The 26,945-nt window shown below is 32.8% G+C and overlaps 2 protein-coding genes and 2 long non-coding RNA genes across 4 annotated transcripts; 2 read left to right on the top strand and 2 right to left on the bottom strand.

Moving 5' to 3' along the window:
- The first annotated feature begins 509 nt into the window (after positions 1-509).
- On the top strand, positions 510-14,323 carry LOC114248143 (protein phosphatase PTC7 homolog). The gene is made up of 5 exons (XM_089729191.1): positions 510-1,002; positions 2,996-3,175; positions 4,402-4,600; positions 7,694-7,953; positions 12,226-14,323. The coding sequence occupies exons 1-5, from the start codon at positions 777-779 to the stop codon at positions 12,273-12,275; spliced, it is 915 nt and encodes a 304-aa protein (XP_089585317.1). The 5' UTR covers positions 510-776; the 3' UTR covers positions 12,276-14,323.
- Positions 14,324-15,894: 1,571 nt separating this feature from the next.
- Der-2 (Derlin 2) lies at positions 15,895-20,183 on the bottom strand. Its single transcript, XM_028181337.2, has 5 exons — positions 19,726-20,183; positions 19,357-19,590; positions 18,478-18,600; positions 17,784-17,947; positions 15,895-16,317 (listed from the first exon to the last, which is right to left on the bottom strand). The coding sequence occupies exons 1-5, from the start codon at positions 19,816-19,818 to the stop codon at positions 16,185-16,187; spliced, it is 747 nt and encodes a 248-aa protein (XP_028037138.2). The 5' UTR covers positions 19,819-20,183; the 3' UTR covers positions 15,895-16,184.
- Positions 20,184-20,605: 422 nt separating this feature from the next.
- On the top strand, positions 20,606-22,929 carry LOC149502544 (uncharacterized). Its single transcript, XR_016323425.1, has 2 exons — positions 20,606-22,019; positions 22,116-22,929. It is a non-coding gene; the product is annotated as an uncharacterized LOC149502544 (long non-coding RNA).
- Positions 22,930-23,961: 1,032 nt separating this feature from the next.
- LOC149502543 (uncharacterized) lies at positions 23,962-25,314 on the bottom strand. The gene is made up of 2 exons (XR_016323426.1): positions 24,675-25,314; positions 23,962-24,592 (listed from the first exon to the last, which is right to left on the bottom strand). It is a non-coding gene; the product is annotated as an uncharacterized LOC149502543 (long non-coding RNA).
- Positions 25,315-26,945: the final 1,631 nt, after the last annotated feature.

Below are 26,945 nucleotides of genomic sequence, written 5' to 3'. Positions count from 1 at the left end.
CAGAACGTTGTTTATGGATCAATATTGACCTGCACCCACACTTTCATACTTACGAATATTCGACTTTCAGATGTAGGACATAAGGTCGGGTTTTAAAAAATTGTGTGTTCTCACTACTTAATTTGACAGCTGTCAAAAACAACGAGCAAAAAGTTTCGTTTTAAAGATGCCTCAGCCATGGATTGTGGAAATAATACCTACATTTTGTAATCCAAGGCGTTGCGCTTACTACATGAATTCGTACTTTTAATTGAAAGGTTTTGTTTTTTTTTTTTTTTTACTAGTATTATAAAATATAAAATTTGTTCGATGCTTTTATTTTATTTTGAGATTGCCTAGTATAAAAAAGTACTTAATCAAAATCGATTTTTTAACAAACTGATTTCAGTTCATTCTAACCCTAGTCTCAAGCCTGTAGAGTTTGATTTTGTATTTTTCACTGAAGTAGGAAACCTAGTATTTTTCCAGGCCATGTAGTCTTAAAAAATACGGTATGTCATTTAGTACAGTGATACAGTGTCTATGACAAATAGAACTCACTCACGCGACACGACCACTAATGGTTGCATGCTATTGTTGTTTAGTCTGTGCTTAGAACGAGGGTACCTATGTTCAAAATATCAAATCAATTTTTATTCAATTACACAATTTAAATTCGGCTTATTCTACGTTTACGTACATAACATGGGGTTTGGTTGTTCGTCATTTTGAAATCTTTGGTAATGAGTGCTTGGGTGTAAAAGGTCGGTGATAAAGTGTGAACTAACAAATAAACGATGCAGTCAATTTTCTGGACAGGCAGATTGCTCTCACGTGCTCTACGCAATGGACTCGCGAGTATTTCTAGTGCAGCAGAATTAAATGTTTTCAATAAGAAGCATCCTTATTTAGTTTCAGTGGTTTGTGGTTTTCCTAAAGACATTGCCAATGGGCGAACTCGTAAAGGACAGTTTGGTGACGACGCTTGGTTTGCAACTAACTTTCAAAATGCAGATGTAATTGGTAAGAAAATACACTGAAAAAACTAAATTTTACGTTGTATTTTTATATAAACACATTTTGTTGCTAGTTTCTAGTTAGATTGCTTTTTTTTGACATTACATTATACGATCTATACATGTATAAATAATACACGAAATTTATTTACATTTGTCCCATCGCAAATAAGACTAGCAGCTCATCTAATTAAAAAAATGTATGCTTTTACTGTAATTTTAGTGATATGCTGATAAATTGCCACTGTTTGGTGCTAATTTACTAATTCCACTGTATTTCGTTCATATTAAAATTAGGACAATTGCCAGTTCCCAGGACGATATTATAGATAGGTATTATTATTAAGTTAATGATGTGGTAACTGTCATTACATACACAGCTAAATTAACATGTATTTTTATTAAATTCAATTGGAAATTGTTAGCCTCCATCTTTGTACCACGATAGACCCACCTAGCTGTATTTTTATTAAATTCAATTGGAAATTGTTAGCCTCCATCTTTGTACCACGGTAGAGAAACTGTATTGTATAATACATATTTAATTTCATAATGTCAATTTATAATTAGATATTGAATGTAATCTAACAACAATATTTAGAGAACACACAAGTAATTTCTTTAATCAATGGAAACTATTGAGTGAATTTGAATTATGTTGATTTGATTGAAAAACTTGATTGTTTTGAAAATAAATAATTGTTAGCTATTGACAAATTTAATATATTTAATTGTTCACATGCTAATCTAAAGCCATTCACAAGACTATAGCTGTATTACTTTGTTACATTAATGCAGTAATCATATTGATTTTACAGCATTTGAGTCCTGCAAAATGTGTGGTAACATATAGAGGGTTATTTGGTTTAAGAGGCTTATTGTAATTAAAGGTGCACTTTATTTGGTACTAGCTGACTCTGCAGACTTCGTAGTGCCTCAATCGATAAATAAAAGATCTAAACTTTTGTGTAAAATAAACTTAAAACAAACAAAATGAATCCGTCCTACAGGGGACACATCAAAGAAAAAAACAAAATTTTTATTTTTATTTGCTTCTGAGCATTTTCATATTTATCTAAATATTTTAAACCTTCTCTGGACTTCCACAAATAATTCAAGACTAAAATTAGCGAAATTTGTCCAGCCATTCTCGAGTTTTAGTGAGATTAATGAACAGCAATTCATTTTTATATATAGATTAGCATCAACAGTTTGATGTTTTTAATTGAACTACAATTAGATTACTCCATTTAAATAGCTGGAGAAGTTTTTTTGTTGATATTTTTTCCAAATTTTAGTCTTTAAATGGCTCTCCTGTAAAATTCAAAAAATGACACTTAAATCCAATAAATAGCCTTTCACCTCTCGATATGGTCATTGATCACAAACAGGTAAAAATGAAAAAGGGATTCTTGTTCACTACAAGCTCTTAATAAAGATTATGCTACATATACTTAGTCTGGCCATAAATACTGTTACAATTAAAAATAAAAAAAATCTATTGCAAATAACATTTATTAGTTTTACAGTTTTAATACATAAATATAAAACAATTTAAAGTAAAAAAAAGCTTATTCGAAGTGGTCTGCATTTGCTGCAATACTGTCCTTTAAACGTTGAGGCCAGTTATCAATAGAAGCACGCACTCTTTCCATGGGAAAAATTTTCACTGCCAATGGTACGGATTGTTTTAGGGACTCCAAATTATCATGGCGTTTAGAGCAAGCCGTACTCTCTAAAACTGACCATAAATCATATAAAAATGACAGATTCCAAATTCAAATGTAATATTTTGTTTATTTTTAATTGTAACAGTATTTATGGCCAGACTAAGTATTTACAATGAAGCTAGCCTTTAGATAGTTGAATCAAATTTCAATTATATTGTAAACTGGTTGTCTGGAAGAATTCAATCTTTACAATAAAATATGTAGCTTTTAGTATAATAAGTAAAGTGTTAATAAATAAAGTAAGAAATACATTGTTCAACTCTTTTTCAGGTGTTGCAGATGGAGTTGGTGGCTGGCGAGCATATGGAATTGATCCTGGTGAATTCTCATCATATCTCATGCGAACCTGTGAGAGACTAGTCCAAATGGGTCATTTTAAGTTGTCAGAACCTGGAGACTTGCTAGCCAAATCCTATTATGAGCTATTAGAACACAAGAAACCAATATTAGGTAATTTATTATTGAAATTTGTTAAGATATAAATACAGATTGTAATGTCATAATTATCTATATGACCATTTTCGAGAAGTGCTTCTTAAAAGAACAATGAAAACAAAAATATTGAAAATTTTATGCTAATATCTCATTCTCATGCCATCATTTTCTCAAATGATATATTGATTCATAATTCAGGTGTCTGTAGTGTAATGAATAAGGTACGCAATTTATCTGTATTGAGTGATACAACTGCTATTTCAATTTGATGGGCAAACCTAGGATAGGGTTAGGTGCCCAGATTACTCATGGGAGCAAGTATAAATTTGTATGGACCTGACATGTGTGTGCCAAGAATAATAAATGACGTAGATGTAAGTTTGTCTCTTCGTCCTGTTTTGGCTGCGAAATAGTAAAACAGTCTTTTTATCAGTGAAACTGAGCCTTCAACCTCTTATCTTAAGGTTGGTGACCAACTAGTCACACTTAATAGCATATAGGCGATGGGCTCATCTGTCCATATGCAGCAATAAAAGTTGAGGTTTTTAAACATAGAAACAGGTAAATAACTGAAAATTTTGCGAATCTGGTGGAAGGTGTTATTTTAACCAAACATTTTGTCAATAACTTAATAGAAATTGTTGTTATAATTGCTATTGATGAAAACGTATATGTATACAAGGACAGTTGTGCAAGTACGTACAAATTAGACGCTCCGGCTTCATTTATAAGTCGGAAACAATTCATAAACACGTGCGGCGTATGTGTCTGTCATTCTAGTTTTATCCGCCTTATGCAGATATAGCTAGATATGTCCAACCATCTGTTTTCTGAGAAAAAATAACCATCCAGACTATAAGTTTTTGTTGGAAGCAGTTTATGAAATCTGATGATAGATTATCAAGGCCAAGTTTGTCGCATCTTAACAATAACAGGCTACCGTTTGTTTTTGATAGGGATATTTGTGTAGTAGGTATTTATTAATAAGTGATTCGAACTTGTCGCGAACTCAATACATATTTTTGACAGAAATACAAAAGGTGTGCTTGGTGCAAGTTTTTTAACGTTCTCGATAGCGTAAAAACTCAAATGATTATAGTTGGAACGTTTCTCTACGTTTGCCGCTAGGGGCGCTGTTCCAACTGCAATATAAATTTGAGTTTTTACGATACCGAGAACGTTAACAAACTCGCACTAAGCACAAGGATCTTTAGATGAATTGAAATTATTCTGTTTTGCAGGTAGTAGTACAGCGTGCGTCATGATTTTGGATCGCAACGAGAGCTTAATGCGAGCAGCAAACATTGGCGATAGCGGATACATGGTTGTGCGAGGCGGCCGTGTCGTCTATCGCTCACACGAACAACAGCACTATTTTAATACGCCATACCAATTGAGTTTACCGCCTCCGGGACACGACAGGAACGTCCTCAGCGATAGGTAATTGTTTGGTCTCTACGGCAGCTACTCAGCTCTCGACTATACGGTTTTTTTTTCTTTTTTGTTTTCTTGAATGGGTGGACGAGCTCACAGCCCATCTGGTGTTAAGTGGTTGCTGGAGCCCATAGACATCTACAACGTAAATGCGCCACCCACCTTGAGATATAAGTTCTAAGATCTCAGTATAGTTACAACGGCAGCCCCACCCTTCAAACCGAAACGCATTACTGCTTCACGGCAGAAATAGGCGGGGTCGCGGTACCTACCCGCGCAGTCTCACAAGAGGTGCTACCACCAGTTTATGAGTGTCGGTAACCGCTCACCACCAATGTGCTTAGTGCGAGTTTTTTAACGTTCTCGATAGCGTAAAAGTTAACTCGAATTTGTATGGAGTTGGAACGTTTGCCTACGTTTGCCGCTAGGGGCGCTATTCCAACTGCATTCAAATTTGAATTAACTTCTACGCTATCGGATACGTTAAAAAACTCGCACTAAGCACACAGGTTGAATAAGGTAATAAACGACGTTAAAATCGACTCAGTTCACGCATTCAAGGACTTAAAGGCAAGATAATATTAAAATAATAAGCTAATAAGCAAAGGGGCGTATACAGAAAGTGGTCATTCAAGATACAGCACGTATTGTAACGTTGCTCTGGCGACCTAATCACTTGCAGCGGGTCGTAGAAAACGCCACCTGTGATAATATGTTTTTGAAACGCTATTTATCCGTCTTTTTTTAATAATATAATATGGTTCTTTGTTTTTTTATTTTTTTATTAGTGGTTACCAGAGCCCATAGACGGCTACAACATAATGCCGCCACCCTCCTTGAGACATGAGTTCTAAGAACTCTGTTTTTACAGTACAACGTCTGCTCCACCTTACAAACCGAAATGCATTACTGTATACAAATGTACCGGGCGTCTTAACCTTTAGATCAAGACGACATCAGAAGATTCGATAAGATTCAAAAAATGTAATATCTACCTAATCAATAGTTGGGTAAACGCGATCACCAGTTCTGGTTCGAAAGATGGAACAGCCGTTATATGTAATAGATAATTGAGACTAAGACCTCGTGTCCAAGCAATTTAAAAAGAGAAGACTAAACACAGATGATGATATAGTAGTGTTAACAGTAATATCTCTAGAATATAATGTGTGATTTGATTACAAATGTATAATCTGTATCCCGCATCCGTAATAACATTATCACGTGCTCAGGTTTTGCGTGGCCGCCAGCAATAATCATAATTCATAGTTAGCTTTCAATAACGGTAAATATGGTAAACACTATCTCTTGATGTTGTGAGATGTGAAGTAAAAGGTTAAATCAATAATTGATGGTTGAGTAAACATAGCGTTCAAGGTTATTAATTTTATCAGTGTATTCCGTCGTTTATATACCCACAAATCCGGCTCAATATCAACCGCATAGATCTAGCGTTTTGTTTTAGGCCCGATTCGTTCACAAATTTAACCCTCAGACACAGCCCACTGAGTTTCTCGCCGGATCTTCTCAGTGGGTCGCGTTTCCGATCCGGTGGTAGATTCTGCGAAGCACGGCTCTTGCTAGGGTTCGTGTTAGCAACGTCGTCAGGTTTGAGCCCCGTGAGCTCACCTACTAGTTAAGGTTCCGCTGAAATAGCCTCTCAAGGCTTATCAGCTTAGGTAGGAAAAAAATAATCACAAATAAGTAAACGATGAAATATAATAAAAATCGAAAGCTCTTTAAATTATTTCAATATATCTGTTATTCGCTCTCGTAGTAAACAGAACAATAAATTAGTGTACAGAACGGTTTAATAACATTTCGTTCTGTTATAAAACTCGCCCCTCCCACAGCGAAGTCGAGGCAGTCATGTGCCCATTCCGTAAATACAGAGTTGTTGTATTTCTGCCTCCACTAATATTAGAATTTTTAGCTCATTGGATGTTGGCCAACTATTAATTCTCACGTGCTCTCACGTAATTTCATGTATACATATGTATATACCATGTGCAATGTCACGTAAATTCTTAAGTGTAAATAAATGGTCTGTCCACAAGAATAGTATTAAAAAATCTATTGGTATATACCGATAATATTAAAATTACTTTATTGATTTTATACATATAGATACAATGAATACCAATACTAACGAATACATATTCATCATTAATTAAAATATTTTTTAAATACCCAATTAATATTTTTTATTACATTTATAACGGAAATACTGGTGGTAGGACCTCTTGTGAATAGGTACGTACCGCGCGGGTAGGTACCATCACCCTGCCTATTTCCATTCTATTGTATAGTATTGAATTTCTATTGTAACTATACTGGAATCTTAGAAATTATATCTCAAGGTGGGTGGCGTGTTTACGTTGTAGATGTCTATGGGCTCCAGTAACCACTTAACACCAGGTGGGCTGTGAGCTCGTCCACCCATCTAAGTTAAAAAAAAAAGCTTTAAATAGTACCTATTAGTATATTATTATTACTAGTATAATAGTAGTGGATTATTAAACAAGAGTGCCATCTCTATTCTGTTACAATTGCTGTTTTATATTTAGATGCTATTTAATTTGTTAGGGTGACCTTAATGTTTAACTTTTGATACGTGGTATCATACATCATATTATTCACTTTATTATTGAAGTTTAGTTGTTACCTACACAATCGAAAGTCGAAAGATGTTTCGCCTATTTTGACCCAAGTCAAACTCAAGTATTTTTACTATTGTTTAGTAATAATAATAATACACTAATTTAATCTATACAAATAAATAAAATTGAAGTGTCTGTTTGTAATATTAAAATAACCATTTTTAATACATGAATATGAATGTATATACGACACATATTATACCAAAAGGACATTTTCTATAATTTTTGTCTGTCTGTCTGTCTGTTTGTTCCGGCTAATCTCTAGAACGGCTGGACAGATTTCGACGGGACTTTCACTGGCAGATAGCTGGTATAACAAGCAGTAACTTAGGCTATTTCTATTTTGTTAAATTTCACGTGGACGAAGTCGCGGGCACAGCTAGTGAAACATAAAAACAAATAACAAAAGAGCTGAAATTCTTGAATATTTAATTGACAGGCCGGAATCAGCGGACACAGCCGAGTTTCCGGTGGAGTGCGACGATGTGATCCTGGTGGCGACGGACGGAGTTTTCGACAATGTCCCCGAACCTGTGCTGGTCGCAGAGATGAGACGGGCCCAAGGGCTCGCCGCGGACCCGCAGAAGCTGCAGTCGGTAGCCAACTCCATTGCGTGGATGGCTCGCAATCTCTCATTTGACGGTTGCTATATGTCGCCATTCGCAAAAAGCGCCAGACAAAATGGCATTGATGCTATAGGTGAGTTTTCAAATTTGGAAATTTAATAACTAGAAACTGGTAGGCAGCGGCTTGGCTCTGCCCCTGGCATTGCTGAAGTCCATGGGCGAAGGTAACCACTCACCATCAGGTGGGCCGTATGCTCGTCTGCCTACAAGGGCAATAAAAAAAAAAGAAAGAAAAAGTTTTCCAACGAAAAATATTGTTGATGAAATGAATCAATAATAGATCGTTTTTGAAACAATAATCGAAATTGAAGCAAAACAAAAAATCATTGACACCTTGTAATTTAAATTAATTTTATCTAATGCATCTTCTCTATTGTTTTACTGTTAACATTTTAAAGAAAAGAAGAAAAAAAACAATGTACCGATTTAAATTATTTTAAATTATTAATATTATTAAATTATTACTAAAGCTTCGTTAATAGCTCCTAAAGGAAAGAGAAAATCGATTAAAAGCTATAGGAGAAAATTGTATTTAAATGTCCATATTAAAACTAAAGTGAAGACTTCAAAATATTAATATATTTTCGCACATTTGCAATATAGGAGTGGGGGATATGGGACCACCATTCTGGGCTACCAGCGTACTGCCTATGCATTAGTTTAAAGGATCTGACAAGTATTATCTATACATATAAATAAAATTGGAGTGTCTGTTTGAAGTATTGAAATAACCGCTCTTTACTACATGCATATGAATATATATACGGTACATACACCAAAATAACATTTTTTTCAATTTTTGTCTGTCTGTTTGTTCCGGCTAATTTCTGGAACGGCTGGACCGATTTCGACGGGACTTTCACTGACAGGTAGCTGATGATATAAGGAGTAACTTAGGCTACTTTTTTTAGACTAGCTTCGCCTCGCGGCGTCACCCGCGGTACGACAACAACCGCGGGTAACGGTCGCGGGACTCAACTATCAATAATAAAATTTAATGTTTCCGAAGCGAAGCGAGGGCGGGTCGCTAGTTATACAATATAATTGAGACTTCGATCTCATGTCTCAAGATTGGTGGCGGCCATCATGTTGTAATGTGTAGATGTCGTAAGTTCAGACATCAATTTCTTAAAAAAAATCATACTAACCAAAAATATAAAATTAATATTACTTTCAGATTGCATATGCATGCAATAGCGTACGTTAAGGTAGTAAATTTTAAAAGAATTACGAAATATTTTTAATGTTATTATAAAAAAAAAAGCTACAATCATTTACTAATTTAGATTTTACATATGAATATTAATCCTATCTACTGGTCACTTTTTGGTATATTATCATGTTGTTATGCCGGCTCCTACTCATTTTGTTTACGGGAGCGAATCTACACTTAAGAACTTATCAGTATTTTTTTTTAAAGAACAAAAGAAATTCCACGTTTGTGACGCAAACAAAATTGTTATAATACATTTATAAATACGGTTTCAATAGCCGCAGTTATCTGTTAATATTTTATCAAAGTCGATTTCAATGACAATTTTGTCCTACCCTGCATATACGTTATTACTGATTCAAAAGATTATCTTCATTGTACTTGTGATGCTCGATAAAGGAATACATTTGCAATTATTTCTGTAACGAAATTTGGCATTCGAGTACCTATTCAAATTAAATGTAGCAACAAAGGTACGATAATACTGGTGTTTATATAAAGAGTACGATGGTTCGTGTGAATGAATGCGTCAATTCAATCGTCAATCGGAACTACTATTTTCGTAACTGTTCGTGAAACAACTTTTTTTTGTAGCGATTGACGAGCTTTAGCTCTTCTGAGCTGTCTTATATTCCCTTCCGCGCGTAGTTGAAGTAGCCTCTTAGGCTACCAGCGAAGAGGTGGGGAAATATTAAAAAAGGGTCTTTTATTTATTTATTGCTTAGATAGGTGTACCAGCTCACAGCCCACCTGGTGTTAAGTGGTTACTGGAGCCTATAGACATTTACGACGTAAATGCCGCCACCTACCTTGAGATATTAGTTCTCAGGTCTCAGTATAGTTAAAACGGCTGCCCCACCCTTCAAACCGAAACACATTACTGCTTCACGGCAGAAATAGGCGGGGTGGTGATACCTACCCGCGCGGACTCACAAGAGGTCCTACCACCAGTAATAAATGATTATATCTTGAGGTTTTAGGCTTTTTTTTAAATAAAATATATTTTACACTATTTTCAATTTAAATTTATTAAAATTTATTTTTTAGTTCAATTTTATATAAAGCGTGTTTTTTTTGTTTTTTTAAACTCTTATTTATTTTTCATTTTTTAGTTAAATTTTCTATAAAAGCGTATTTTTAAAACTATTAAGTACTTTAACACCAATTCCTGCCTTATCGACTATAGACAAAAATTATATAAATTGGCAAAAATCTTATTTTGCAAATTGAATAATGGAATAATCTTATCAAATTAGTGTAATGTCATCGGTCCTCGATAAATCTACAAAGTTTGAATGAAATCTGGCCGTTTAAAGTGGGTCAAATTCACGTCTAAAGGAGTCGGTTACAAACAAGTGAAGTTAATATAAAGCGTGTAAAAATAATGCTCCATTGCTTGCCTTGATTCCGGCCGTCTAAATCCGGCCGGCTAGGCGGCTCATCTAAAGTAAAAAATCAAACGTTATAAACGAAACGAAAAACGTTTTATCGTATTTTTCTTGGTCTGTATAACCGATAAAATGAAAGTAACGAAGCAATTTCAATTATTTTAGTTCAACTTGTAAGTTATACAGTGCTACCTTGATATAACAAATCCGAAGAGGATAAATAAATATTCGTTATATCAAATAATTCGGTAAAGTGAGTTTTGTTTTATTAAGGTTAGGTTTGTCTACCATTTGTTATGGCGAGTTAAAAAAAATATAGTTTTATTCACCTCAACATTACGTACTCATCTTGTTATAGCGAATAACTTCTACCAATAAATGATAATTCATTTTTATCAAATTACTGTATGTAATTTTTATTTTAAACAAATAGGTAAAAAAATGTATACCTTTGATTAATAATCAAAATTAAATGCAGTAGAGTCCGTAAAAGTAAGTATCGAGGTGGGTTCATACATTATGTAGGTAATTTAATGTTAATAAAGATTCGCACAATAAAACTCACGAATTAAAGGTAAAAAAACAATAACGAGCAGCACTTTTTATAATACATTACGTCTCATCAAACAAAACACTGGTTGTTTTACAAATAACACGTCTTTTTTTTTTGGATGGACGAGCTCACGCCCCCCCTGGTGTTAAGTGGTTACTGGAGCCCACAGACATCTACAACGTAAATGCGCCATCCAACTCGAGATATAAGTTCTAAGGTCTCAGTATAGTTACAAGGGCTACCCGACCCTTCGAACCGAAACGCATTCCTGCTTCACGGCGGAAATAGGCGGGGTGGTGGTGCCTAGCCGTGCGGACTCCCAAGAGGTCCTACCACCAGTGATTACGCAAATTATAATTTTTGCGGGTTTGATTTTGTTACACGATGTTATTCCTTCACCGTGGAAGTCAATCGTGAACATTTGTTGAGTACGTATTTCATTAGAAAAATTGGTAACCGCCTGCGGGTTTTGAACACCGGTGCGTCGCTACATACGAATGCACCGGACGTCTTATCCTTTAGGCCACGACGACTACAAAATCATGTCGAAAGCTGTCGAAACTGATTCTCATACTAGGGGTTTAAGGGTCATATTGGTGGGAACGTTCTAGAATGGTTTTAAACTTGACAATATTCGTTAATTAGGGGTATTTACACTTTTTTTATAGTTGAAAACATAAAGAGGTTGTTCGCAAGAAATCTTCGCAATGTATAAAGGTATATTTTACATTGACTCTTATGGACAATTCAAGGGGATTACGAAAAATTTGTTAATTCGAGAACGTCATTATTAGTGAAGTTCGTTATATTTTTAAGTTAAGGTTAAGGTTAAGGTTGCACTGGTTGCACACAACGTTAAGGTTGCACTGTCTAGATTATAGAATGAAAAAAATGTCTTGCTAATCTGCTATGCCTGGACCACAGAGTATACCTACCTCTTCTATACATGTTTTAGATGTGAATTGAAAAAAAAAGGGATTTGTTTTATCAGACACACTAGACGGTATTCCCTTAAACAAAAAAAATCGTTACATTTAATTAGGTATATTAACCTAAAATTATCCATACTTCTATATAGTCACCATGTTTTGCTAGGTATATTAACCTAAAATTATCCATACTTCTATATAGTCACCATGTTTTGCTTTTCTAAGTGTTATGTATGTACTTATGAACAATACTCTTTTCCAGGTGGAAAACCAGACGACATCACGGTGCTACTTGCAATCGTAGCGCTATGAAAATGTCTATTTGTGATTTACATAGGTACATTGTGAATACATTTTTGTTATCTTAAAAAAAAAAACAAAATTAGTTGTAATAGTTTATATTTATAGTGTAATGACGCCAAAAAGTTGAACAATTACTGTACATTTTTCAAAAATGTTTTTGTTTTCAATGGTTATATTTTGGAAGTGAGGGCAACCGTGACGATTGCATTCTCCAAACGTATGTCACGCTTTTTATTTGAAGCAATTGTAAATTATTCGATGGTTAATCTTAAACGTTTTTTTTTTCCTTTCAATCATCAGATAAAAATTATCAATCAATTAAATTATAAAAGACAATATAAAAATGAAACAAAATATCTTATTCATACAGCTGTAATTTTTATGTGTTTATGGTTGTGTTTATTATGCAATTAATAATTTTTATCTGATAATTGAAAAATCAAGCCTAAATCATATAGGTGCAAAATATTGAAATGTTGTGAAGAATGATCTGATTTTCTTCTTCTTAGTGCTGTGATTAAGTGAATGCTGCGTTTTAATTTGTAGCATCTAAAATAAATATGCTTGTTGGTCACAATGATGAATTCTAAAATACTTAATATAATTTAACTTGCTGATAGTAAAACAACAGTGCAATTTGAATTATTTTTGCTTTACTTATTAAATTTTGAAAAACATTTTTAATTTGTTTCTGTAGAAAGAGTAAACATTTAGTATATTGTCTTATGATTATCTGTTACTGTGATTTCTCAATTTCATTGTCAACCGCACACCAATAAGGAAACAATCTATACATGTAACTATAAAGGATATTAAATAATCATCAAACCGATCTTCCAAATTACTTCTCAATCCTAATTTCATACAATACTGATGGATTATATTTGAAATGTAAATTGTATTAATTCTAAGATTTGCAAAAGCTATCGCAACACGAAATAATTTTTGCCTAATTGTTGCTCTAGTGTAAATCGATGAATAAATTGCTCGTAACGCATGGCCTCATATGACGTCACAGTCTGTTTGGTAATTTGAAAAATTTTCGATTTTCAGTTCCTTATTGATGTATCCGGTAGTAGTTACATATTATTCAGAAATAAGTTAGACAGATACAATGTGTTATTCATTCAACATAATAAAATCCTAACTAAATTTAGTATTCAATATAATAATATTTTAATTCAAATATGTATTTTCAATATTGTCGTCGATGTGACTGAATAACGTCTATGTACATATTTATCAGATTGACAATGTACAGGATCAGTGCTACCGTTCAGTGTATCGTTGTCGGAAAGATATAGTTAAAGACTGATAAATAATATTTTTTGTTAAATTCGGATAATATTCGAGCTCCAGTGGAACTTAAAAAATCTAATTCTTTTAAGTAGGCACTAAAATGAAAGATTTTTGCGTAGTGCTATTTTAATCACGCATCTATGGTATACCGTAACACTGATGTCTTCAACTCATTATCATGTATACTCTCTATGTATCCGAAAAGGGTTCAATAGAAATGTTGACTCTTTTTATATTGATAAGGTTATGCTGCCCGGAAATTTAAAGCTTTTTTTTTCTTTTTTAAATCCATGCAGAAATAAGAAATGTAGTGGTAGTTGTTAAATGACAAAAAAATATAAGAAGAACATTTGGATTTTTTGCGTGACCCGGATTAAAATGTCCCAGAGAGCAGCATGTGTTCATAATATGCACACTGTTTTTTTGATAGCGGTCTTTAATATATGTATTGCTACGTCAATTTACATCTGATTTCGATGCTGTTTTCACAAAAAATATTTCTTTTTGATAATGTTTGATGCTACATATAAAATAATGTGAAAATAAACATAGGTAATATTCCTAGTTCTTAATATAACGGAATTAAATTCAATTCGAAAAAAAAAACGCTCATTGACAGTTTTTGTGTATAGAGAAGAAAAATGCTTGATTTGTCGCCAAGAATACTGTTTGGTTGTATTTAAAGCAATGTCAGACAAGTGATATTCGTAAATCGTAATGAATGTTTGAAATACTGCAATAAATGAATGTGGAACTTGTTTACACTTTATTATTGAATCTTACTCCTACGCAAAAAAAAACATATTAAGGTCCACCTAATGCTGATGCTGATAATAACTACTGATATTAAAATTGCATACTTTATTTTCGTTAAATGTTTTTTATTCACTTACTTAGCCGCTACAACAGTCTATTCATTCATACATCATTCGTACACGGAGCTGTTTCAAAACTTTTTCTTAAATTTATAAAAGTAAATTGTTGTATAAAGATACAGGAAAAAGAGCTTCCCCCCCCCCCCCCCCCAAACGTAGAGATAGGAAAACCAGTGTTAGGATTGCCTTTTCCATCCACTCGATCGATATATACGGCGTCGAGTCGACAACTAATTTTTTTATTGCATAGACGGGTGAAGGAATTCGCGACCCATAAACATAATAAGTGGTTACTGGAACCCATAAACATAGCAACATCACCTTGACACTAGTCTCAGTTATATAATAGGCTGTCTTATCCTTCAAACCAGATTCCTGCTACGCGGTAGAAATAGGCATGGTGATACCCGGGTGGGCTCGCAAGACGCTCTACCACTAGTAATTCTATAGTCGGATTTTTAATTAGACGAAGCCAGCTGACAGTAGCTAATGTCACTTTGTGAAATAATGTTGCTATATTTAAAGTAATAGTGATGCGTTCAATTCTCGTTCAATCACATGAATGAACAATGAGTGTGAAGAGTTAATCATTAATTTCAAACTATAAAAGAATATTATTTATATTTTACAATAAAATTGTATTAAAGTGCTCCAATATATGTTACTAGTAGTATGTAACTACAATCAGTTTTTTTATTTTCATTACATACCTATAATTGTTATATTTTATACATCTATAATTTCAACTATATGATGTATTGGAAATAGGACAGTCTTACAAGCTTCCTCGCAATGTTTTCTTAATGTTTAAAACACTCGGTATTCAGTACAGGTAGATACTATAAGAACATAATATTTCGTCGAAAACTCGTTGGTATGTACATAGCACGCCTAAAATACGAACCCCGTACCCGATATCGGCAATTCGGCACACCAACTATTCACTAGACAATCGAGGCAATTTCATTAATTCAAAAGTTTTTCAATCGTTCACTTTGTCACAACACTATTTTTATTTCATCAAAACCTGACAACACAGTAAACGTCAGTTTACTTCGTCTAATAAAAAATCCGACTATACAAACCAGAACTTATGCGTTTTTTTATTTTTATTCCACTTTTTACCCTTACCTATTGTTAGCCTTGAGAGGCTATTTCAGCTTCTTCGTGAAGTGTAGGTGAGCTCACGGGTCTCAAGCCGGAGTGTTGCTAACACTGGCCGCCCTAGCCAGAGCAGTGCTTCGCAGAATCTACCACCGGATCGGAAACGACCCACTGAGAAGATCTGGCGAGAAACTCAGTGAACTGTGTCTATGGGTTAGTTTACTCGTCGAGCCCTTAGTCGGAAGCGACGGGTTCGGCGAGGGCGGTGACAGTATATTTTAATAGAAGTCGTATCAGAGCGTGACTATTGCACTATTTTGACAGAGTTTCACTGTAAAAAAAAAACAAAATTTACTTAAAAAGTATATATTGAAGATCCCTTATCAATATCCAAACTATACACACAAATACATTTTATCGATTCATTCTGATAATATAACAACGGAATATGTTCCAACCAAAATGTAACAATCATTTGAATTTTTCTTAAATAACAAACTCAATAAAAACAACTTTAGTTAGTTTTAATCCTTAGCAAGTACAATGTACATAATATTTCATAGAATATTGATATAGTAAAATGAATATTTCTGATTAATGTTTTGGTTCAATATTGCATTATATTGTTGGTAAAATTGTTTTATTGCACTTGACCATTCTGTTCCTCTCGGGGATATGGATGGCGCCACTCGTAGCCTCCTGGGCGAACATTATCTAATTCTGGAAGATGAACATATTCAGGTTCCTCTGGCCGTGGATCAAAGAGTTTTTTCCTGTATTCAACATAATAAATAGTTTGTGAATTATGTGCAGAGTTATGTATGATCTGTGAATATTTATCTATTACAGAAGACAGATTAATAGAAAACAAGTAATACGGACGTATAATATTAAAAACTTTTTTTTTGTACTAGTTTCTCGAGATTATTGGGTGGCATTCGTCAGATAAATTAAGTAATTATGCCTAGCGTAGACAATATCGTATTCAATTTGTAGTTCATAATATATTATGACGTCTTCGTCTTCTGATTTAGTGGGTGGTGACATTAACAGGCAATAATGATTTATTAAACTATAAATAATAAATTGTTGTTTTAGGAAGTGATTTTTTCCTGGACCCACAACGAAGCTTGAAGGTACCGGTCGCTCCCCGACATCCCACGAAACTAGTTTATGAGTAGCGTATAAGTACAGAAATAGTTGGGAAAATTATTTTTTAGTATTGTCTTATTAGAATCTGTCTTCGTTTTCGTTAATTAAACTAATGCATCTTTATAGTAAAATAGGATGTTTGAAAATGAAAATAGTTTGTACTACAGGTTTTTATTATAAAACTATATTGAAAAATTAAGATATAAAAAAAAGAGTGCGTGTACTTACGCGCGTAAGAAGTTAAACTTTATTTTTATTAAATTTATTTCTGTTTATTTTTATATTAAATAATTAATAATAAACATTTAACGTTAATAATTTAATAATATTTAGTATGAATTATATTAAATAATAATTTTGTCATTTATATTACTAAAAAATGAATGCTAACACTTTTTTTTACGAGTGTACATGCGCGAAAGTTCACCTGGGGCTATATTCAGACCCGCCAAGTTACGTGGGTCGTATTGTAATGAGGGATTTAGTGGGCAAATTTATTTCTGTTAATTTTGTGTCACGGTGCGCGCGCATCGTAAAATTTCACTCTCATAAATTTTTCAAAACGCGTCTAAAGAAGTATAACTTCAAAAATTCAACATAGTTTTATCAGCAAAATGGATATGTAAAATGTTATTCGTTTTTCACTAGCCAGAAATGCACCCGTAATTTTTAATAGGCAATCAAAATCTTTGAACAGACGTGTTTATCAATACTGCCTATACAGTACATTTGAGGAATGTTAATTAATTAATGTTATTTATGACTAGTGCAATAGTTGTGTGTAGTATATTCATTTACGCCTCAAATGACACCACGTATTATGAAATTGTCTACAGTCTTCTTTTTAGTTTATGGGGAAGTTTTAAAAATAGTTGCTTCTTAGTGTCAATAAGTTTAAGGTAGTACATTAAAGATAACTTAAGCTGGCACCACTGTAGGCATGCTATATACTGGCATTTCTGAGAAATATGTGGAAATGTGTTTGTAATATTTCAGACCACAAATCAATCTTTAATTTGGCTTAATATGAAAACATTGTCTCAAGCAAAATCTCACTGTGAAGTGATTAAATTTTATTATAACTTACAAAAAATTGGGTGTTTTCAAGAGTCTTTCTCCATTCCTTTGTCTCGGTAGAACATCCTCCAAGAAAAAGTAAACGTGACCGATTGCCATTCCAACTAGATCAACTGAAATTGCATTGCCGAGCAGAACTGAGAAACCAAGCAGAACCCATGGGAGGTAAGGTGCCTGTAAATTTTTATTTACATAAGTTTTCTGGAGCAATAGGTGAGAATGTTTAATGCTTCTATGTCTACCAAAAGGCTGACTGTGTAAAGTTTTTGAAGCACTAATAGATACAAATTTCATAAATTTGAATATAACTCTGTACTTTCTCCCCTGTTCCCTAATTTGCATCTTGATACAAAAAACCAAATTAGTGCTATGTTGTGAGCCCTTAAGCATTCATGTTGTGACATCAGAGGACTCTTAAAAACTATTTTATGTTAGATAGGGAGTTTTCAAAGAACTGTTTTGCCACATATCACCTGGCTCTGCAATGAATTCCCCTCCAGTGTTTCCAGAGCACTATGACATGTCTTTCTTCAAACGAGACCTGTGGAAAGTACTCAGCAGTAGGTAGAAATTTGGCTGTGTCCCTGGCATTGCTCAAGTCCATGAGTGACAGTAAGCATTAACCCTCAGGTAGGTCCTATGCTTGTTGTATTATAAAGGCTGTAAAAATGGTCACAAGAGTATCCTCATAATAATAATGATACCTGGAAGTTCATTAATCCAAAGAAGTTCATTCTCACGAAAACATTCCTGCGTGACCATACATACACAATCATGATTGTAAACGCTTGACCTAAAAATAATAGATTAACAAAGAAAGCACATATCTGACATTTTATTAAGGAGCTGTATTTGGTACACATGTCATTTTGCTTTCATAATTAAGGTTTTTCCAATATGATTAAAAACTATTGACACTTAAGAATACAAGTAACTTTACATCAAAATGGACCTGGCACCCATCATGGATTCATAGAGCTAAAATATTTCTCCTAAATTATTTTTAATGAAGTAAATTATAGTCAGGTTATATGAAGAATTTGTCTATACCTGTTAACTATTGAATAAATATTTTTTTTAAAACAGGTGTACAACAGGTACTAACAATATTGGTTGGGCAATATGTACCAAGTAATTATTTCTTATTGTTATATTTCTATATAACTCATTTAATGTTATTGTTCTTATCTTTTTTTTTAGCTTATTTATTCCTTTTTATGAAAAGAAATGAAATCCAGTGTCAATGAGATGTTAAGATACAATAATACTTCTAATTCATGAGGTCTATCAGTCCCCTAAATTATATAAACAAGATATTTAAAACATAATATTGAAATAAAGTAAAATATATTTTTTTTTTAAATAAAGAAAGTACTTTATTTTATAATAAAGTAAATTATAAAATATTATAAATAATATAGTTAATATAAAGTTAGCACTTCAATTAAATACCATATTTTATTTAAAAAAAAATCATTCATTTTCAATTGTGTTACATAATATTTTGTAGATTTTTTTTATTATTAATTTTATTACTAATTGTATTAACTTAAATGTAAACTTAATAATTGGAAAAAGGATACGATCATTAATAAGCCTCCAAATATGAACATGACAACAAAATCTGCTGTTCTCGATCTGAAAGAGCCTTCTTCAAGCATTCTGCAATATCTATATGTGAATATCACATTGAAAAAGAAATTAAACCCAAGGTTTCCAAAGAACAGGAATGTTGTTAACAGTCTCCATAATTGATATTTTCTCAGTATCAAATTTGGATTGAAGTATAGTTGAAAAGGTGATACTAAATCAAGTTGCTGTAACCAAAACAAACTATATATAAGTGTATGTAAATGAACTAATCTTTTTTGATATCTTTGATAACTAAATCCAATATTTCTTGTGTGAAATTAATTCGGTAAGTTCACGTATTTAATATTAAAAAAACTTACAACAGCCAAAGTTGTGACAACACAAGCCGTGGTGTAAGCCCTGGTGACTGGTGGTATTAGCATATACTCTTGGAGAAGGGTTTGATACGCCATTGTATCCAAATAATACAGTTCAAACTTCACGAAATATGAATGAAAACGAATGAGATAACTAGATTAAAGAAATGCCTCGGCTCGACATTATTGGGCCACATCAGATTTATAAAAACAATACAGCGACACTTATTTTATTATCAAAAATTTAAATTAAGTTTATACTGATGTCGGCAAAGTGATTTAAATGCGACAATATTTAATTATGATGAAAATATAAAGCACAACATTAATTTAAGCGATTTATAATAATTGAAAAATGATCGAATTACTTTGTTACTATTTAAAACATAGACTACTTAGCGATACTATTTGTAAACTTGTGAATTCACGTCTAATCTATGCTTTTTTATCTATACTTCTATACTAGGACTTTTTGCCGGGAACGCGAGGAGTGAAGTTGTGTGATTTGTTTTATTTTGTCTATTTAGTGTTTCTTCAGGTTTAAATGTGTAATAGTGGTGGTTTATTAACTGTTTAATATCTGTGAAACCGTGCACAAATGTGGGAAAATGAAACAAAGCCGCTGGACGTAACTTCTCGGGATCCTCCAAAAAGTCCACTAAAAATCTCTTATTAAATGACCACCATTTTACTGAGATTATATTTCATCCCATATCATCTCATTTAATTTCATCCCAGTTAATTAATGTCTCAAATTAATCATCTTCACTCCATAATATAATTTTTCATAAAAATATGAATATAAAGTAAAATAAGACATGGCTTAAAGGTCTCAGTAACCAGGTCATAAAATCCCTTAAAAAAAACTTCCTTATCTATAACTGGTGTAGGGAGTCCAACACAGGTGAATGAAGTTAGCCCCTCAAAAAAATTTTTCTTTCCTATTTTCTACTTATTTTCTATTAATTCGTTTGTTCATCATTTGTTCTTGATTGTTCACTGTTAATAATTGTTTGTTCTGCATTTATTTATTTTTAAAAAAATATTAAAAGTATATGTACAAGTTAGCCCCTCGATTGCAATTTTTAATATTTTTTCGTCCTTAATGACTCGTAAATATTCATTTTCGATTGTTCTTATATAAAACACGTTTGTTCTCTTTCGAATTTACTCTTTTTTTGTTTAATTTACTATTTGTATTAGTTGATTAAATGTATGCAAAATATGTGTACTGCGCATGCGTCAACTATAATGCCTAAACTTTCTATTTCTACGTGGTTTTAATCGTGAAAAAAAAAAACAAATATAAATCCTGAAGGAGCAATTGATTGGTATACAGTCTATACAGTTTAATTAAAAAAATTAAAAAATAATTAAATGAAATAATGTACATTGGCGTAAAGTTAGACCAAATACATTTTTTCCATCCTCCTACCTATCGTTATGAAGGTATAAAAAAGATAGGGAGTTCATATAGGTAATATAAACAAATAAGTCAATAATATGTTCATTATTTATCTTTCAAGAGATAATGCAGGTATACATTATAATAACTTTTTTACACAGTCGAAATTATATTCCTAACATTAGTAAAATAACATTTTAATATTTTTTTTATAGGTTATGTATTGAAATTGTTGGAAAATTATTTCATGTTTTAGCTGGAAAACGACATTGAGAATTATATGCAATACAAGATAATGGGCTCCATCAAATGAATTCGAATGAAACCAAACTGTTTACTGTAAATTTATCACAGTGTAATATCACTTACTTACTTTAACAGTGAAGGAAAACATTGTGATGAAACCTGCACACCTAAATGTTCTTAGGATTTTCTTAGGTGTGTAACCCACCAACCAGCACTAGGCCAGCGTGGTGGACTAAAGCCTAAAAACCCTCTCAATGGTTGTGGAGCCCAGTGTCCAGCAAGGGGATATATTATATGGGCTAATGATGATGACTAGGAAGTTACATACTACTACTACTACTACAGTACACATATAATCCTATATATTTACAAACTATAAGTTTGTTGGGTACCTAGAAATTGCTAACATTATTTCATATTTCCAGATGTCCAGCCACTTGAAAATAGGTGTAGTAATGACAAAGCTATCCAAGTAGCTCCAGCACAGGAACACAAAGGCAAGGCAAGTGTGTATTGCCACATCACCCCTAAATATATCTGAAGCAAGTACAAGTAAACAATCAGAACCAGCAAAAAGAAAACTGTTGTTCCTGAGGACAAATTTGACAGTGATGAGTCAAATGCACCAGCAACAGAAGGATCAACAGTTGAGTTATAGAAGAAGATTAATTAATATTTATTTAAATTAATATTAATATTAATATTAATAATAATAATAATAATAATAAAACATTTATTTCAGAAAAAATCCATAAAATAATAATAATACAATAGTCAGCACACAAACAGTTCAACAATACAAATAGAAAATGAACAATATACTAATTCAATTAATTAAATATACAAAGGAAATGAATTAGAAACACATAATTATATCAATACAGTAGTAACCACTCTATGTCAATATTAGCTATCATTATGTCAATCAGTCAATTAATTTGGAGAAAAAATAGAATAAAAAAGAAAATCATACACATTTCATAATGAAGAGTAAAATGTTGAAGAGTAAAAAAAATAATATTAATGAATATTAATTTTAATTATCGTGCAAAATTTGTGGTATTTTTTTTTAAATTTTTTTATTGCTTAGATGGGTGGACGAGCTCACAGCCCACCTGGTGTTAAGTGGTTAGTGGAGCCCATAGATATCTACAACGTAAATGCGCCACCCACCTTGAGATAGAAGTTCTTAGGTCTCAGTATAGTTACAACGGCTACCCCACCCTTCAAACCGAAACGCATTACTGCTTCACGGCAGAAATAGGCAGGGCGGTGGTACCTACCCGTGCGGACTCACAAGAGGTCCTACCACCAGTGATTACGCAAATTAGAATTTTGCGGGTTTGATTTTTTTACACGATGTTATTCCTTCACCGTGGAAGTCAATCGTGAACATTTGTTAAGTACGTATTTCATTCGAAAAATTGGTACCCGCCTGCGGGATTCGAACACCGGTGCATCGCAACAACGAATACACCGGACGTCTTATCCTTTAGGCCACGACGGCTTCAAAAAACATATATGTGTATTTTATAAATAAATATTCATTCTCAGTATTAATGTTGTTTTAATCTTCGATTGAAAAATTGGTTAGTATTTTCGAATAACATAAACACGTGACTTTAAGCATAAACATATTTTTTAGGTAAATACTTTATTTAGCTTTGCTGGATTTATCCAAGATTTCGACATACCAAAATTTCATACAGGAAAGACAGAGATAGATAGCTATCTGATTGAATACCTAGTAGAATTGAGCTTCGAAGAAAGCTCTTTTCTTCTTCTCTTCAAAGTTTATTCTTATTCTTTATTAGAATTTATTCTAGTTTGCACAGCTTCTCTAACCGACACTGCATGGAATAAATATTCATTATAATTATAAAATATATTTCTGTTTACATACCATACAATTTTCATAGTTCAAATATTAATTTGGATTGATATGAATTTATTTCGATTATCAAAATAATTTGTATTAAACATTTGTATTTCCTCAAAATTTCTATTTTTATAATAATGACTGTGACCACCCCATAAATAAAAAAATAAAAAATATTAAAGATAACTTATTTTTAAATAATATATTAAAAATTATAAACAAAGATAGCGTATTAAAATATTATATTATGCCTATCATTCTTAAATAATTCAGTAAAGAAATAATTTTCGCATCACCATATATAATTAATATGAATAATAGGGTATTGCCCACTATGCTAAAAAAAATCATAAATTATGTTTTTTTGAGTGAGTAATGCTGTTTCCATAAAAAAAAATTAAAGAAAGATATTATGCACAAGTTCAAATGCATAATATGTATTATGCTAAAAGTAAAACTTGCTACTTTTGTGTAGCAAACAGCAACTTTGAAAAAAATAATCAGGTCACTATAATTAGTATTGATTTTGATCCCGAGTAAGTTGCACAGTTGTTAGGTAATGTAGTTTCTTTTTGGAAGAATAACATTTTTCTAATCTTACACAAAAATGTAATGTTAAATACTTAAAAAAATCTTCATACCTATTTACCTTTTATGGAGTACAAAATATTGATGTGTACAAAGTGAATGTGATTTAATAAAAATAATGTTTCAATTTAAATATGTTTTATTTAAAAATTATTCTTAACATACAGGTACAAAGGTTACATAACATTAATCTTTATTCCTTTTCATATATATAAGCCCATATTTAGCATATTTGTGGAAAATAGAATTAAAATAATAATGAGTTGCTAGCCATACAAGACCAGCATAGAAGTCTTATTAAAATCTGTTCAGTAGTTTTTGAATGAAGAGTGAAAATACTTACAAAAATTCCTATTTATAAGTAAGGATTACTTATTTAATTAAAGGGTCTTGTAGGTGGCAAACTATCTAAAAACTTTCTATTTTCCACCAAGTTGACATCAATTATCCTTCCATTCCACTACCATTGAGAGGGTTTTTAGGCTTTAGTCCACCACGCTGGCCTAGTGCTGGTTGGTGGGTTACACACCTAAGAAAATCCTAAGAACATTTAGGTGTGCAGGTTTCATCACAATGTTTTCCTTCACTGTTAAAGTAAGTAAGTGATATTACACTGTGATAAATTTACAGTAAACAGTTTGGTTTCATTCGAATTCATTTGATGGAGCCCATTATCTTGTATTGCATATAATTCTCAATGTCGTTTTCCAGCTAAAACATGAAATAATTTTCCAACAATTTCAATACATAACCTATAAAAAAATATTAAAATGTTATTTTACTAATGTTAGGAATATAATTTCGACTGTGTAAAAAAATTATTATAATGTATACCTGCATTATCTCTTGAAAGATAAATAATGAACATATTATTGACTTATTTGTTTATACTACCTATGTGAACTCCCTATCTTTTTTATACCTTCATAACGATAGGTAGGAGGATGGAAAAAATGTATTTGGTCTAACTTTACGCCAATGTACATTATTTCATTTATTTAATTTTTAATTTTTTTAATTAAACTGTATAGACTGTATACCAATCAATTGCTCCTTCAGGATTTATATTTGTTTTTTTTTTTTCACGATTAAAACCACGTAGAAATAGAAAGTTTAGGCATTATAGTTGACGCATGCGCAGTACACATATTTTGCATACATTTAATCAACTAATACAAATAGTAAATTAAACAAAAAACGAGTAATTTCGAAAGAGAACAAACGTATTTTATATAAGAACAATCGAAAATGAATATTTACGAGTCATTAAGGACGAAAAAATATTAAAAATTGCAATCGAGGGGCTAACTTGTACATATATTTTTAATATTTTTTTAAAAATAAATAAATGCAGAACAAACAATTATTAACAGTGAACAATCAAGAACAAATGATGAACAAACGAATTAATAGAAAATAAGTAGAAAATAGGAAAGAAAAATTTTTTTGAGGGGCTAACTTCATTCACCTGTCCAACACTCATATAAATATTAGCCTAAATATTAAGTTCATGTATTTTCTACGTGGATACCAAGTTTCGTTTCAAGTCAATCGGATGAATGGTTCAGTAGTTATAAAGCATCCGTAAAAACCACTGTAGATTTATACAGGGTGGCCGGAACATTGACGTCCAAAAAAAAATTTAGGTCTCTCGTGTTGTAGGGTATCCGAATCACCCCCATGTATGTTCCGCGATTTTTGATAGTTTTCAAGTTATGATTTTTTTTCGAATTTTTCCAGAATTTTCGACATGGCCCACTTAAAAAAAAAAATTTGAAAAATTTGAAAACTTCGAGTATTTTTTTTTGCAACTAATTTTCTACAAGCTGTTCTTTTATGCATAAAATAATCAGCTTCGTAACTTTTTTGGAAGTTGTAAAGATTTTGGTGTAAGGAGAAAATTTTACGGTCGGTGAATAAGACTTACATTTTCAACTTTAAATTAAAAATCTTAACTGGTGATTAAATGGTTTCTAAGTAACTTTAAAATATGCGCTAGACTCTCAACTTTCATAATCAACAAAAAAAAGTAGTGCTTATCGGGCTACTTTGGCTAAAATTGGCCATCAAAGACAGCGTGGTGGAAAACTCTCAAAAAACTTTTGTCTGACAAAAAAAAATTTTTGTTCAATTTTATGATTCTTAAGATTTAGTTGTTTGTTAACTAACCAAAATTAACTGCAGGAAAGGTCTAAACATTTGGAGGTTTTTTTTTTTTGTTTTTGCGGGATCCGTTCTTGCGGATCATGAGATGTAAAAACGTGGGGCAACTTTTTCCTGCAATGACAATGAGCCGAGACGACCCGAAAGGATAAGAGACCAAATTATTGCTATATTTCTCACTCTTGGTGGCGATGGAGGGGAGCGCGCGACCATTTTTAGTGAAGAAAAGCTGAGGCAGAAGATTACAGAAGCCGAACGTGTTGATCCTGTAGACCGAATGGTAAACAGTCGACGTCGCCCTAAACACGTCATTACTGATCCTTACGATCCATTAACGGTGCTTTTAGGTACCACAAGCATCGTCCTCGTCGAACCCGTCGCTTACGACGAGTGAATTAAGCCATAGACACAGCCCACTGAGTTTCTCGCCGGATCTTCTTAGTGGGTCGCGTTTCCGATTCAGTGGTAGATTCTGCGAAGTACTGCTCTTGCTAGGGCCAGTGTTAGTAACACACCCGGATTCAGTCCCGTGAGCTCACCTAAACGTCAAGGAGAAGCTGATATAGCCTCTCAAGGCTATCAGCATTTCGTATTCGTATGTCGTATCACTCTTGTCAGAGCGGTCATGGTTGTCGTCCAGCATCATTGCTGTGGGCAGATGTTATGCGCCTCAAGAGCAATCGCCACTCCTGCCGGTTTGTGGTGAGCCTGGTACACTCATGCAAACATCCGCCAACTGCCGACTTGATCTGGTCGGTCTATCGCATGGGCAACCTTCCACGCGGTCTGGTGCCTTCTACTTTGCCCTGAACGACAAGGCGCTCTATGGAGTAATTTTTTAAGATATGTCCAAAAAATGATAGTATGCGTTCATGCACGAGCGCTGAAAGACGCTGCTTAATGCCGAGTTCTCGGTATTAAGCAGCATAATATTAATCAGCA

Source organism: Bombyx mandarina, chromosome 08 (genome assembly GCF_030267445.1).
Source record: "Bombyx mandarina strain Sakado chromosome 08, ASM3026744v2".
Lineage (NCBI taxonomy): Eukaryota > Metazoa > Arthropoda > Insecta > Lepidoptera > Bombycidae > Bombyx > Bombyx mandarina.
The sequence above is the reverse complement of the archived record's forward strand: the minus strand, read 5'-3'. Positions and strand labels throughout refer to the sequence as shown.